Source organism: Conger conger, chromosome 11 (genome assembly GCF_963514075.1).
Source record: "Conger conger chromosome 11, fConCon1.1, whole genome shotgun sequence".
Lineage (NCBI taxonomy): Eukaryota > Metazoa > Chordata > Actinopteri > Anguilliformes > Congridae > Conger > Conger conger.
In genome coordinates, this window is record NC_083770.1 from 6077981 (window position 1) to 6094249 (window position 16269).

Sequence of the window (16269 nt, forward strand, 5' to 3'; positions counted from 1 at the left end):
CTCCATCAGACAACTGCTTCTCGTGAAGTCGGGGTAGATGGATTTTCCCCAAGGACACAAGTGGGAATTACTCATCACCCCTATTGGGGTACCTGTGACAACAACAGATGGGAGCAAACGGTGATAACACACAAAAAAGCTACCAGTGGTGCAAGTTTATCACTCATTTCCCATCCCTCAGGGCATAGGGCAAGCCAACAATCACCATAAGCCTTTCTTCCCACTGAAAAAACTGATCTGCCATCCTGGCTCATAAAACAATTAATATTTTTCTTTTCTTTTCATAAAAAGGCCTAACTAGGGACGGGAGTTGGAAACTAGCCATAGCTATAATTTCTGTATGCAGAACATCAGTCGCATGAACCTAGTGTAAACAGGCAGTAATGATGCTGTCTCTTGACATTATCCCTACTCGAATGAACATTAAATAAATAAAACAATTGTGTCTCATTGGAAATGAGAAATCACTCGTACTTTGTCCCATCCCAATGTCCAGGACGGAGATTATTGTGCGGATGGGGAGTGTGGACAATGCCAGGACGCCTACACCCATTCCAGCCCCAGCATCCGGGCCAGCCAGGACGAGGGGATTCACACATTCCTGACCCTGCAGACTGCCGAATCCTGTGACGTGCTCATCCAGCACAGCGTCAACATCTCCCACAGCGCTGCACCCCTGCTGCTGTCTCACTGCGTTTCCCTGGGGGTCACCACCGTGGCTGTGGATGTGCATTACTATCCACCCCACTCACCTTCTGTTAGATCAACAGCGCTGTGGAGGAATTTTGGCCCACTCATCTTTGCAGAATTGTTGTAATTCAGCCACATTGGAGGGTTTTCGAGCATGAACCGCCTTTTTAAGGTCATGCCACAGCATCTCAATAGGATTCAGGTCAGGACTTTGACTAGGCCACTCCAAAGTCTTCATTTTGTTTTTCTTCAGCCATTCAGAGGTGGACTTGCTGGTGTGTTTTGGATCATTGTCCTGCTGCAGAACCCAAGTTCGTTTCAGCTTGAGTTCACGAACAGATGGCCGGACATTCTCCTTCAGGATTTTTTGGTAGACAGCCGAATTCATGGTTCCATTTATCACAGCAAGTCTTCCAGGTCCTGAAGCAGCAAAACAGCCCCAGACCATCACACTACCACCACCATATTTTACTGTTGGTATGATGTTCTTTTTCTGAAATGCGGTGTTACTTTTACGCCAGATGTAATGGGACACACACCTTCCAAAAAGTTCAACTTTTGTCTCGTCAGACCACAGAGTATTTTCCCAAAAGTCTTGGGGAACATCAAGATGTTTTCTGGCAAAATTGAGACGAGCCTTAATGTTCTTTTTGCTCAGCAGTGGTTTTTGTCTTGGAACTCTGCCATGCAGGCCATTTTTGCCCAGTCTCTTTCTTATGGTGGAGTCATGAACACTGACCTTAACTGAGGCAAGTGAGGCCTGCAGCTCTTTGGATGTTGTTGTGGGGTCTTTTGTGACCTTTTGAATGAGTTGTCACTGCGCTCTTGGGGTAATGTAATTTTGGTCGGCCGGCCACTCCTGGGAAGGTTCACCGCTGTTCCATGTTTTCGCCATTTGTGGATAATGGCTCTCACTGTGGTTCGCTGGAGTCCCAAAGCTTTAGAAATGGCTTTATAACCTTTTCCAGACTGAGAGATCTCAATTACTTTCTGTCCCATTTGTTCCTGAATTTCTTTAGATCTCGGCATGATGTCTAGCTTTTGAGGATCATTTGGTCCACTTCACTTTGTCAGGCAGGTCCTATTTAAGTGATTTCTTGTTTGAGAACAGGTATGGCAGTAATCAGGCCTGGGTGTGGCTAGAGAAATTGAACTCAGGTTTGATAAACCACAGTTAAGTTATGTTTTAACAGGGGGGGCAATCAATTTTTCACACAGGGCAATGTAGGTTTGGATTTTTTTTCTCCCTTAATAATAAAAACCTTCATTTAAAAACTGCATTTTGTGTTTACTTGTGTTGTCTTTGACTAATATTTAAATTTGTTTGATGATTTGAAACATTTAAGTGTGACAAACATGCAAAAAAATAAGAAATCAGGAAGGGGGCAAACACTTTTTCACACCACTGTACAGCCATTATACAGAACCCTTCATTGTGGAAAACAAACATAAGTCCATACATGTCAGGTACAGCACACCTCCACTTGTCCGCTTGTAGGGAATAGGTTGAAAGGATGATTCGTCTGACCATATTACTTTTTCAGCGGCTCAGTAAAACACTGGCTGTTTTAGTTTTTTTAGCACTTTACTCATTTTATGTACAATACCACTCTTTCAAAATAAATGTATCTATTCATGGTAGCCAGAATAATGGGCAGCTAGCTGAGCCTACCCAGAAGTTGTGTACCTGTGTGTATACACTACACCTGTGTGGGAGCACATATGTATTGTTCCCTTCATTTACAGTGTTTTATTTGTTTATTTTGACAGTTATCTGTATTTTCAATTGAACAGTGAATACCTTATATACCTTGTAATAGTAGCCATACTTTGGCTTAATGTGTGTAATTTGTGGGATGTGCTTTGCTAAGAAACCAATAGATGGCTATTACCATTCCCTGGTGCTGCTTTGGTAACTAATGTACACAATGAAATGAGTGGGAACCTTCCTTCCCAGAGCGCTACAGAATAAAGCTTTTTCCCCACCAATGAGTGTCCTTGGCGTAATCGGCTCTATACACTAACGCCAGTTCACAGATTGACCACATTAAAATGAGGCATAATTCAGGTATAATTCATGAGCTCAGTGAAAATTAAATGTAAAGAAATATAGCTAAAATAAAATAAACATCAAAGCAATATTCTGGTTTATGGCCCAGAATAAAATGATAGAATGTAAAATTCTAGAGTGCATCGTGCAAGTCCATTTAGGGTAGGGTCAGACCAGTCCTTGAGATTTATTTTTTTTACTCCAAAGCTGCATTCTTTTGCATTCCATTGCACGCACCTGTTCGTTCACTTATCGATTGGAAACCGTGTAAATTATACTCATCTGTAGGTACTCACCTGTAAGCTGTTATTTTATGTGTCTATCTAGAGAGAAAAGCAAACAAGTGTTTATCTTTGAAGGCTATGTAAATATGTTAACTTCAAATTATCACATAGATTGTGAATGGAGTTGACCTGGCTCGCTAGGGGGAGAAATATGGAATTGGAGTTGACATTCACTCATGAAATAGCTATATAACTGGGTGCAAATAATATCTGTCAAGAATCAAGGATGACTATTTCGGGAACAAGTGTTTTAGTATCTATTCTAGTTATCCTGATAGACAGTGAATTATTGGTGAAGGAAATTGAGAAAAAAGGCTGCATATAATAAACAAATGGATAATGATCGATGTTTTATGTTAAAACATACAAGAACACTATATTTTTATTTCAATACATTTACTTTCATGTTTCATTTATTTAGTATTCTCTAGCTATTTGCACCCTTAACAATTATTGTAAATGAAATAAAACAAAGTGAAATTGGTAATACAATTTTACTTTAATTTAGTTCTTAGTTTAAAGAAACTATATTGTTTTCTCTCACTTCCTGTTTCACTAGAGCACATAAATTAGGTAATGAGCGTGCAAAAATCCCTTTGCAAACCATCAGCATGGGAAAAGCCAAAGAACTGGCAATTCAGAAGACACAGATGGTAATTGATCATCACAAGTCGGGCAATGGGTACAAAAAATATGTATTTTGCGGCATTTGCAGACTTATTTCTCATAAATAAGAGGAATCTGTTTGAAAATCAATTTGTCCATATTTTCTTGTCATAATTTCAATAAAACATCACCTAAACCATAGGCACTGGAACGACCCAAATCTTACTGGCGCTGACTGCGTGGTTGCGTGACCACGCCCCCATCTACGTCATCATTACATTGTTTACTTCATTGACATTAATGTTTTGGGACTGCTTTGTATTAAACAGCCAGAGAAAAACTCCTGATAAGCTCTTCAAATTCACAAATGCGAAAAAAAAAAACCTGTTGTCATCATACAAGTATTCAAAATTATAATGGTTTGCGAGAAAGAAGCTAGGAGTAGATAATTATTATTATCATTTTTTTTTTTCTTTTTTTTTTACCCTGCTAGCTAACTATGATAACTGTGTGCGTGCTCTCTCCAAACCACCTTTTCAACCAATCGACCTTGTGAATTTACACTAAACAGTCAGTAGATGGAGCTCTTTAACACCAATAAAAAGAGTCACAATACAATTTGATCAACACAGAAATAGGATATGATAGCTACTATATGGTTCTACAAATTCAGGCAATTTCAAGTGACAAATGCTGTTATTTGAAACTTCTCTTGCTGTAACAACCACAACCTCCCATTTTCAATAAATTATGAGAGAACCGTTTTTTCATGACAACAGCTAGACAACATAGCAACAGTAACTAAGTGGGGAAACCACCACGGTTTGTCATGTCTACCAGTTACATTACATTGTTTTTGTGTTTAGTGATTGTGTTGAACTTGCTGTTATCTTAGTATGATTAGTAATATGCTTTATTTCAGGACTATTAGATTTCAGAGTTTGTGTTTGTGGTTGAAATTCTAGGCGGTGCTTTGGGTGATGATAGCACCACTAACTTTTTCCCAAGTGGTTCTGTAGCACCAGTAGCACCACCCATTCTGGCGGCATTGGCTAGTTTAGCTATTATGGGCTAGTTTTAATTCCCCATTAAACCTGTAACTTAATACTTTAAACACGCTATTCTACTGATAAGTTTTTCAAGTATTTCTTAGGTTTTACTAAAGAAAATAAAACCACATGGTTCCAAGCATAGCTATGTACTGTTGCTAAAACTAAATAAAAAAACACTTAAATTCTCACTGAAGTGAACTATTTTCTTTAGAGTGGAAAATACTCCTTGGTTATTTGAAAGAATATTTTAACTAGATTTCTCGGCTGGCGGCACAGACGGTGTAGTGGGTAGCACTGCCGCCTCACAGCAAGGAGGTCCTGGGTTCAAATCCCCATCGGCCGGGGCCTCTCTGTGTGGAGTTTGCATGTTCTCCCCGTGTTTGCGTGGGTTTCCTCTGGTTACTCCGGTTTCCTCCCACAGTCCAAAGATATGCAGGTTAGGCTGATTGGACAGTCTAAATTGCCTGTAGGTATGAGTGTATGAGTGAATGGTGTTGTGTGCCCTGCGATGGACTGGCGACCTGTCCAGGGTGTATTCCTGCCTTTCGCCCAGTGTATGCTGGGATAGGCTCCAGCCCCCTGTGATCCTGTTCAGGATAAGCTGGTTAGGATAATGAATGAATGAATGAATGAATGGATTTTTCGACTACCGATCTACGGTCCATAGGCTATAAGAAGAGTTCTAGGGGTGTGTCTTCAAACTACTTTTTCAGGCTAACCTCATTGGCAGCCATGTAGTATACTTTGGCAGGCAGGCAAAGCATGCATTGGGTGTTGTACTTTGTGCTTAGCAAGATGTTTTGTCATGTAACACAGTTTATCACCAACATCAGTAGGGGGAGAGGTCAGACATGTTTTCCACATAATCCATGGCTGGTGCTCAATAGAGGGGGTCTAGACAAGTTACTCTTCCCGTGTCTGACAGGTGTCCTTCAAGTCTCCTGCCATGCGTGACACATGGTGCCAGAAGTGCCAGAACACAACAGGGGGTTCTGCCGACCGTGAACAGTGGTGGAAAGTCCAGGGGCTCACTCCAATCACTCATTCTTCACCTCAGGATAATCCCTCCATCCCATTCCTCAACATGCACTCATGAATTATTCCCAAACCTCCTGAACTAAAATATTGCCTCTTCAATTTGAAAGTGCACTGATTTTTTGATCTCCTCGCTTCTTCATGCAGGGAATATTGCATGATTGAATTTTCCATTCCAGGAAGCCTGGATTCAGACCCTTGCTGGGCAGGGAGGAAAAATGCAGGCAAAAACATTCCCTTCCCGTCTTGCCTGACTAAATTTGTGACATGCAACAAGCACGCAAGGGAGGATAGATCAACAGACATCCCTTCTTGCTGAAAGCATCTTATACCCTTGGAGGGAGAGAGGGGGGAACAACAAGGGAGCAAAGGAATACAATCGTTCCCTCCCCTTTCATAATTTCATAACTCAAACTCGGAAGAAAGCATCCAATTTGGAATCGAACCCAGCATAGGGGTCAGAAGGGCCGGCCAAGTGTATCTAATGTGTGGTGCAGAGAAAAGCTGCAAATCAGACCACAGGTCACTACCAGCCATCACCACTCTTTTTAAGACAGTGAAGAACATGACAAAGAAAGAACGTGGTTCTTTATTGATTGAGCATTGTGAAGAACACTGTACACTTATTTTTACTTTCGTTTGAATGGCAAAAAAACTGAAACTTATTTTACTTAAGGCTGAGTGTAATTTTTGTGCTCATTGGTTGAGAATTGGAGAATTTCAGATCCTAAAAACTAACTTATTTAGAACAGGCTGACTAACTTTGAAGGACAGGCTGAGTAACTGCAAGTCAAACACTAATAAATCACAGACAGTGCTATATTGCAAACAACTACATAAAAGAGGTACACTCAGTGAGCACTTTATGAGGTATTTATTAGACTTATTGGTCTTCTATTGCTGTCACCAATCCACCTAGATGTTAGTTTGAAGCATTGTGTGTTCAAAGATGCTCTGAACCAGAGTTGCATGCCATGCAGTGTAATGTGTGGTAATTTGCTGTCACCTTTTTGTCAGTTTTGACCAGCCCTTCTCCTCTGACCTATCTCAAGGTGTTTAACAAGGTGTATTTGTCCACAGAACAGCTGCTCACTGGATGTTGGAACAGCTGCCCAAATTCTGTCTGGCACCAAAAATCACTGAGATAATTTCTTCCCCATTCTGTCATTTGGTCTGAAACAGCTGAACCTCTTGACCATGTCTGTATGCTCTTATTTGCACTAACAAGCTGGTGTACAGGTCTACCTAATAAAGTGCTCACTGATTGTATATTAGTAAAGTCACCTTGGTGGTGAGTTCAGTTGTAATGTTCCTAAGAAGAAATACTGGTTTAGTAGTTGAACTCATAGTAGGTGGCCCTGAAGGAGGGGTCTTCAGTGAAGCCCATTTTCTTAGCGAGCCTATAGGAGACCTGGTTCCCCTCCTCAATGTTGCAGTACATAGGGAAACCTTGGGCATGGAGCCTTGCTGCCATGGTGTATGTCAGGATCTCGGCATAGCCCCTCTCCCTGTACTCTGGCACGGTGTACAACAGCCCCATGGCACAGTAATCATACAGCAGCAGCCAGGAAACTGGACGGCCTTCTTCATCAGTGATGCAACATGTGGGGAAGTGGCTTATCAGATGTTTGATTAGTTGGAAACCTTTTTCATCACCTCCGAATTTCCAGGTTTTATTCACCAAACCGACATGGGATTCATTCAGGGAGGAGATCCTGGCCTCCACATCTCTGCAGGAAAGGACATGTTCAGACAAAGAGCTGTTCAAACACATCAAGACCACTATGGCTATTTCACTTTGATGGTCAGGTAAACTTCAGCTGAGACTTGACCCCCCATTAACAGTGAGTGCTCTGTGCTAATGAGAAGACACTCAGTTTCATGAATATCTCAACAAAAACACCAGTGGAAAATACAAGGTGGCTTCCACTCAAACTTTCCAAACTTGAAGATCCAAAGACGGTTCCCCCATTTTCCCAAATGTACCTGCTCAGTTTCAGTTGAGGAAGGAGACTTGGGCCTTGTAATTCCAAGATATGAGCAATCGGACCCTGTCTCAATGTGACTCCTTTTGCAGCGGAGATAGCCTTCAACATGGTTCCATGACGGATGTCAATCCCTCAGGAAAGGAACACAATCCTATAATTAAATTATACCATTGCAGCCACTAATAATAAAAGTAATAATATCGTTGCAATGACTAGAAAGGTTAAAAAAGAATATAATTATGTACCCCCAATTTTGAAGTATTTATTCCAGTCTAAGACGTTGTCTTCCATCAACATTCTCTTAAGATCCTTCTCATCAGTACTGAAGAAAGTCAATTCCTTAGTATAAAGCAGGGAATTTTCAATCTGTGCATGCCATGAAAAAAATAATCAGTTACTCAGACAATGGACACATGTAATGTGAATTCATATTGATTACATATAGAGTAAAGGTAATAAATTGACTTGACAAAGAGAATAAGCGGCGGGACACATGCATGCAATATATATTCACCTTTGGGTGCGGTCGACAAATGATGGTTTTAAAATTAGGCCAGCAGTCCACAACAAACTCTAGTGTATGTGGTCTATTTCTATTCATACCAAACAGATATCCATAAACCTAAAGGACAAAATACAAAAATGTTCTTATTCACAGTTCCTTTCCATACCAAAACTATGTATCCACACTGTTACAGATTCCATATGTAGAGGGAAGGATCCCCCCTGATCATTAGACATGGATATTCTGTCAGACAGCTTTGACTGTGCTGTCATCACCCTGATTAATTCTCTACAAAGCCCAGTTTACATCAAACAGCCGACTTGAGATGAGAAAGGGTGGTTTTGAAGAAAGTCTTAGCAGTTTTAGAATGTCTGCTCTCATCAGCTCGCATTTCCAAAACTGACCATGTCAAGTCTGGTTTCACGATGACTATTTGATTTAGACTGGTTTTAGAACATAGGGCTACATAATAGGCAAAACATATTATCTTAGCTGGCAAATATGCAGAATGGTGTGAGAGTCGGGTCTGGTCAGCTGCCCTCCTTAGATCAGGTTAAGACAGCTCATATTACCCCTCTCAGTCAGTGTTGGGGAAACTGCGGGACCATGGACAGCCTGCTCACTAGGATCACCAATTCACTCCTCACTTGAGGGAGTCCGTGGGTCCTTTCCATCAGGACCCAGGGTTATCTCTTACAGTTCTGCCTCATCCCTGACATGGTGGCCACCTTTTCCACACTGTCAGCCCCCAAGCATAGGGAAGTACTGCGGGCAGGAGTAATCAGAGGTTCTATTCTGGCTACTTTGTTGTCCCCAAACAGGATGCTAGTCTGCATCCAGGTCTAGCTCTCAGGTGCGCCAGTTGATCAATGTGGGTGATCCAACTGACCCTTCTGCACATGCCCCCTGTGCAAAGGTGCCACCTGGGGCTGGCAGTCTCCCCCCTGAGGTCCCTGCAGATCAGAGCTGAGGTGCAGTGCACACGGGGTGGGGATGTCCAGCCATTGGGCAGGAAACTGGGCATCTCAGCACATAAATGTTTTTGAGTTTTTCTTGCTCTCCATCATTTTCTGCCACACTTACAGGGCTACCATGCACTGGTCATGACAGACAGCACAGTGACTGCTGCATATATCAAGAGGCAGAGCAGCCATGCGCACTTAATGAAAGCTAGCATACGGGCTGCGGATCTGGCCATTCTGGAAATCTTTGAGGCAGTTCATGTGCCAGGTCCCCTGAATATTGCTGTGGATTGGTTTGGTTGGTGGATTGGTTACCATGGGGACTGGAGACTTCATCCCCAGGTGGTGCAGAAGATCTGGCACGATTTGTTAGCTTCCAACACATCAACTGCCTCCAAGACTGCTTTATGCCTTCCCTCTATTCTGCCTTCTCAGACCCGTTCATCAGAGGCTGTGGATAGAGGATGTAAGAGTGATCCGGGTAGCTCCAACCTGGCCTTCCTGGATGGTCTGGAGAGACCTGTGGTCTCAGGCAGGAGGGATTCTGTTCCACCCATTTCCCCAGGGGCTCTAACTCTATGTCTGTCCCCTGAGAGGACTGGGCTTTTAGCTTGGGGTTACCGGGGTCTGTGTTGAAGACCACCCAGCAGGCTCAAGCACTATCAACTAGGATGGCCTACTCCTATAGGTGGCAAGTGTTTCCATCTTGGTGTGGAACACACCACCGGGACCCTCTGTCTCAGCCCAGCGGGTTTTGGTGTTCCTTTAGGAACAGATTGAAGCAGGTAAATCTCCTGTTACCCTTGGGGCTATAGTTGCAGCTATCAAAGCTTGCTGGGTTGGGGACCAGTAGTGTTTTGAAGACTGCGGTAGCCTGATTACGTGCTTTCTTAAGGGTGTTCTCAGACTCCAGACTCATGCTAGGAGGCCCGCAGTTCCCTCCTTGGACATGGACAAGGTCCTAGGAGCACTGCAGCAGGCTCCATTTGAGCCCATGGAGTCGGCGGACTTGAATTGGGTTTCCTGCAAGACTGCCGTCCTATTGCCAATGAGATCAGCTAGGAGAATGGGGAATTACAGGCTCTGCCAATCCATGGATTGCTGTCATTCCTCCCAGATGGTGCAGCAGTAGTGCTTTGTCTTAAGCCTTTGTTTCTTCCAATGGTATTTTAAGACTCCAGTGTGCAACAGCCCATCGAAATGGAAGCATTTGTCCACCGTATTCAAGGTGGAGGAGTTGATCTACAAAGGCCTATGCTCAATGTTCAGTGATACTGTTCAGTGATACGGGTGCTTTATAAAGCATTAATCAGGGCGTGGCTGGGACAGCCGGTGTGTCATAAAGAATATCCCCGTCTAATGACCACGGGGGATCCTTCCCTCTACATATGGAATATGTAACTGGGGTATCAACACACTATACAACCACAGTCTACAGTCCAAAAGTTTGGACTGCATGCTTCATACAGCAGGCTCAAACACTATTAACTAGGATGGCTTATCCTATATTACTATTTTTATTAAGTGGCATGATGCAGGTGAATGCATGCATTAACAATACTCAAAATAGAAACATTTATCCTTAAATATTAAGAACTTAATGACTGAATACACAGTACAATTATAAAATATTGACATAAATTTGTTTCAAATTGGCTCAATACAATTATTTTAAAGAATTAATTATTTAATCACAAAAAAAGCCATTTTCACCACTGAGGATACTTGTATACCTTACCATGAAGCTTTTTGGTAAGTGTGACAGCAGAACCTTTTCTGCTTGTTGTAATGCAGCCTTATTTAAAATCTTCATCTTTTCAAGACACAATAACCAGCTAAAAACCTAGAAAAGAAGCATGGCCAATATTAACAACATTTCCAAAAAATAATCTTTAAGGAATTACTCATGAAAAAACATGTTTCAGGTATGAGATATGAAATCACCCAATATTACAAAATAATATGTTTATACAATAATAATATGTAAGGATTTTAATGTATTTTAAAGTTTAGTCATAGTGGGCTGGGACAGGCAAAATGATGAAGTTTCATTTACAGTATTGTGCAGAAGTATTAGGCACCCTAGACTTTATTATGTACATGTTTTTTTTTGTGTGTGTGTTAGTATAAAAGAAAATATTCATTTTCCAAAAGATTAAATTTTACAGAAACATTTTTGTATTAAATTTTAAAAAGTGGGTGGCATGGATGGTGCAGTGGGTAGCACTGCCTCCTCACAGCAAGGAGGTCCTGGGTTTGAATCCCGGTTGGCTCCATTTTGTGCAAAACAAAAAAAGCAACCCAGATATGAGGCCACGCCTCAATCCATGCCATGGCCCCAGGGTGAAAATGTAAGGAAATCCGCCCTCCTATTGATTAATGGGTAGGAGGAGCGATCCTCTCATCCAGTTGGCAAGAGTGGACATGCCCACAGAAACGCCTAATCTCTGCAGGGTTAAGCCTGCCCCTGCTTCCCTCAATTGACTGCTTGTGGACTTACGATGCATTTTTTTTACATGGGATGATGGCCTCCTCTTACATGGCTAGCAATATAACCGTCCCCAATAGTCTTTGTACACACATGTACATGAATAAAACAACACTCAATCACTGTTATGTGGACCGTAACCTAATCCACATCATTACAAGATTCTCTAACTTTCTCTAACCAGCGTAACAAGAAAATACATAGGTTTCGTACCTAGCATATCATGCCAACCAACAGTCTTAACAGTCTTAAAGGTTTTTTCTATATGCAATCAATAATTGGAAAAGAACACATTTTTTTCATCTTACTACAACACCTTTGATAGATATTTAAAGTGACAAGATAGTGTATTTTACAGGATTCATACAGAGTAATTAATATTTGCCACATTTATAAACTTACTGGATTTTCTAATACTGCCCTGAGTTCTTCTGTCTTTCCGCTATAGCCTGTATAGCTTTCTGCAGACTCCTTCTAGGTTTTGCACTCACATGACGTCACTACTCACAGTCGAGTTTTAGAGGTTTAAAGGGATAGAGCCCGTTTATGGAGCTTACATTCATGCACTTTATTCATTTTTATATCAACTAGATTACATGGTCCAATGGTGGACCTGCCAATTCTGGTGGTCTCTCGTGAAAGCCAATCGAGTGCACAGTGCTGGGCTGTGAGCACAGGTCCCACTAGAGGACGTTGGGCCCTCATGCCACCCTCATGGAGTCTGTAGCGTAGTGGCGCAGTGGTTAAGGTAGCGTAGTGGTTAAGGTAAATGACTGAGACAGGCAAGGTCGGTGGTTCGAATCCCGGTGTAGCCGCAATAAGATCCGTATAGCTGTTGGACCCTTGAGCAAGGCCCTTAACCCTGCATTGCTCCAGGGGAGGATTGTCTCCTGCTCATCAACTGTACGTTGCTCTGGATAAGAGTGTCTGCCAAATGCCAGTAATGTAATGTTTCCGGCAGTTAGGTCAGAAACATGCACACCAGTAGCCTGCTGGAGGTCATTTTGTAGGGCTCTGGCAGTGCTCCTCCTGTTCCTTCTCACACAAAGGAGCAGATACCAGTCCTGCTACTGGGTTGATGCCCTTCTACGGCCCTTTCCAGCTCTCCTTGTGAAATGGCCGGTCTCCTGGTATCTCCTCCATGCTCTTGAGACTGTGCTGGGAGACACAGCAAACCTTCTGGTGACTGCATCCTGGAGTAGCTGGACTACCTGTGCAACCTGATTGCGCTGCAGGTACCGCCTTATGCTGCCAGTTGTGACAAGGACACTAGCAGAAGAATCAGTCAGGAAGGATAAGGACAGAGCAATTGTCTGTGGCCACCACATGCCTCACCTTTTTGGGGGTTGTCTTGCTTTTGCATCTCCATTGCACCTGTTGTCACTTTCATTTGCACCAAAGCAAGTGAAATTCCTGGTCCTGGAGAGCTACTGGGTCTGCTGTTTTTCGTTCTTACCCTGCAATTAACTATAATCAACTGCTCTAATTTAATTAATTAACTCACCTCACCTGGTTACCTGGGTCTCAACAGGTGCTGATTTTAAGGTGAAAACAAAAACCAGCAGACCCAGTAGCTCTCCAGGACCAGGGTTGGAGACCCCTGTCCTAAATGGACCGATTGATATCCCTGAAGTCTAACTGACTTGGTGCTACACTGTGATGATTAAGTGTTCCCTTAATTTTTTTGAGCAGTGTAAGAGCAACAGCTGATTTCAGAGGCTTGCAGTGGTAACAGTGGTGGCCACTAGTGGAGTGACCTGACAATCGATATGGTATGGCTAAAGCCTAATTTATACTTCTGCGTCGAGTCTACGCAGAGGCTATGGAGTACCCTGCGCGTAGCCCCTACGCCGTTGAGAGCATTTATACTTGTGCGTTGGGGCGTCTGCGTCGCCTGCAATTAAACCGCCAAAACGCTAGTTTTCGTTGTCATTATATCCCATAATCATTTGTGATTCAGTGTATAGATCTTATTTCCGTTAAATTAATGGCGACTGAAAACAGCGGCGGAGTTCACAAAGTAACTGTAAAAGAGCTTGTCCACAAGCACAAGTACACAATGAGCTCGATATTTTGTTTTAGTTATACTTTATAAACAACATTTTAATTGCTTGACATACTGAAATAACGTATGTAACATGTTAAGCCTCCGTGAGCTAAGCAGCTAAATTGCTTGTAATTTACGCATCACGTAATCACTTTACTTTCATTCTGACAACTTTCTGCCTTCAAGTGCGTTTCAATCGCGTGCTGCGAACACACCTGCGAAATCGCCTTTTTTTGAAGGACAGATTACTAATCTGGCAACGAGGCATCAAGTCAACTGATTTCGGGTTTGGACACATCACAGGTGACTGAAACTGATCAATGCCGGAGTTGCTGGAAATGCATAATGCAATGCTATGAAGCGGACCAATCACAGTTCTTACAGTCCGCGTCGCCGCGACGTGAACAAATATAGTGAATAAAATGAGCAATAGGAGAAAATACCAGTTGATGGAGACTATGATAAATTAGTTAGGGTTAGGGTTATCCCATCTTATCTATAGAAAACATTCTGAAATGTTTTGTGGTATCTCCAATGATATGAAATCATGTGTGGGGATATTTATTTATCCTCAGAGCTTTACTTTTCTCAGTTACCATTTTGAAAGTCTTATGGTGAAATTACAAATTCACCTGTAAGCAGTGTTATAATGTATTTTGTTGAGGTGTTCCCTTTAGTTACATGGGCTCACTGTTTTAGTCAGAATCCAAATGAGCCCCTCCCCCTTGCTGTTGACTACAAAGATAATGATTCCCCCAATTCTGATTTAAATTACTGATAAACTAGAGGCCGAATTCAATTTCACTGTTACATTAAGTATTTATATATTTTTTTAATTTTAGTCCCAATAAGTAAATGTTTACTTAGTGGGACTACAGCTTTTCTCAACGGAGAGCTGTGATTGAACAACCATTTTTCAAATGAAAGATTTTTATTGCGGGGCGGCCTGTAGTGTAGTGGTTAAGGTACATGACTGGGACCCGCAAGGTCGGTGGTTCGATCTTCGATGTAGCCACAATAAGGAAGTTGTACTGTATGCATAGTTGGAGTAATTTATCAGTGACTATTCATTAGAAGGGTGTGAAATTATATGGAAACAAAATCTTGTCTGATTTTAAATGTAATGGCGGTTTGATATTTTTCTGTTCAGTTTCCATGTTCACTCAGCTACCAAAAGGGTATACCCCCCTTAACCAAGAGCGATACAACGATCTGTGTAATATTATGATTTGAGATTGCAATACACCAGGTGTTTTAAAATCGAAAAATAATTTATTTCTAGGCGGAGATGTTCACAAGTCATCAAATGACAAGTCATCAAATGAGGAAATACTTGCCTTCTTATGGAGTCCGCTTGGCAGTGATGGGGTATTGTAGGAGGCAGGAAGACATGTCAAGCTTTTTCAGAGACTGAAGGCTGTCGTGGTTCCCCGAAGACGACAAGAGTTAGTCCAAATTCAGTCTATCCTTTAATCAGGAGTCTTGCAGCAAAGTATTGAATAATAGGCGTCTATTCCATTCAATGTAATCCAGTCACAAAAGCCATGGTGTCCTCAGAATAGCCCAACGATCCACCTGGCACACTCTCTTTATATATGCTTGTGATGGCCTCTGCTCCTCCTTTCCTTCTGGGCACAGTCTGGTCCCATCGTGGTGTACCAAAGTTGTTTACTTGCTTCTGATCGGTCTGCTCTCCTCCCCTTCTTCTCGTAGACTTATTAGGAAATTCTTGTGGCACAACAGTGGCTTCGGGCGGCACGGATGGTGCAGTGGGTTGCACTGCTGCCTCACAGCAAGGAGGTCCTGGGTGCCAATCCCGGTCGGCCGGGGCCTCTCTGTGTGGAGTTTGCATGTTCTCCCCGTGTTCGCGCGGGTTTCCTCCGGGTACTCCGGTTTCCTCCCACAGTTCCTGTGCAGGAAGGTAATGGATGGCAACAGTGGTGGCCACTAGCAGAGTGCGCTGACAGCATCGATAAGGTATAGCTAACAGTGGTTCAGACCAACCTTATGAAAGTACCACTTACTAAGGTAGAGCTTAAGGTATAACGTACAAATGACATAGCGTTAAGAAGGCTTCGGGAAACGCAGACAATAGGCACGATTCCACTGACTTTACAAACAAGGCTTTCTAGAGAAGGCCTGTGGGGCATACATGTTATGATAGCTTAGCTTACAATATTTTAGGTATGAAATAAATACAATTTTGGAGAGTAATGTAAGGGTCATGAACACAGTTTAGTGCCTCAGCCTGTTGATATTGCGAACAGTTTATTATTAACAGTGTATTATTTTATGAAGCATTCCCATTTACATTTAGATGATTAATAAGACTCCTTCAGATAAGTGTGTTTCCACAGATAAAGATAATAAAGACTGATTGATGACAATACATATTCAAATTAGACAATGTTTTACTAACATTTGGTGAACAAATACCTTCATAAAAAACCTAAACAAGTAAATTAATCTCTAAATTGGGCAGTTCATCAATTTCATTTTTTACTGATTAACCTGGCATGGTGAATTTGGAGCCTCATTTTTCATTATGGTTCAGCTCATTAA

The 16269-nt window shown here is 42.1% G+C and overlaps 1 protein-coding gene across 1 annotated transcript; it reads right to left on the reverse strand.

Moving 5' to 3' along the window:
• Positions 1 to 6896: 6896 nt before the first annotated feature.
• LOC133141314 (glycine N-acyltransferase-like protein 3) lies at positions 6897 to 10985 on the reverse strand. Its single transcript, XM_061261834.1, has 5 exons — positions 10911 to 10985; positions 8220 to 8327; positions 7951 to 8071; positions 7704 to 7836; positions 6897 to 7447 (listed from the first exon to the last, which is right to left on the reverse strand). The coding sequence occupies exons 1-5, from the start codon at positions 10983 to 10985 to the stop codon at positions 7048 to 7050; spliced, it is 837 nt and encodes a 278-aa protein (XP_061117818.1). The 3' UTR covers positions 6897 to 7047.
• Positions 10986 to 16269: the final 5284 nt, after the last annotated feature.

Excerpts from the sequence above, each read along its gene's own strand:
- LOC133141314 (XM_061261834.1), bottom strand. The coding sequence starts at position 10,985 with ATGAAGATTTTAAATAAGGCTGCATTACAACAAGCAGAAAAGGTTCTG. Across the intron at positions 7,837-7,950 it reads TAAATACTTCAAAATTGGGG|GGATTGACATCCGTCATGGA; the intron begins GTACATAATTAT and ends TCCTTTCCTGAG. Across the intron at positions 7,448-7,703 it reads CCTCAACTGAAACTGAGCAG|AGATGTGGAGGCCAGGATCT; the intron begins GTACATTTGGGA and ends CCTTTCCTGCAG.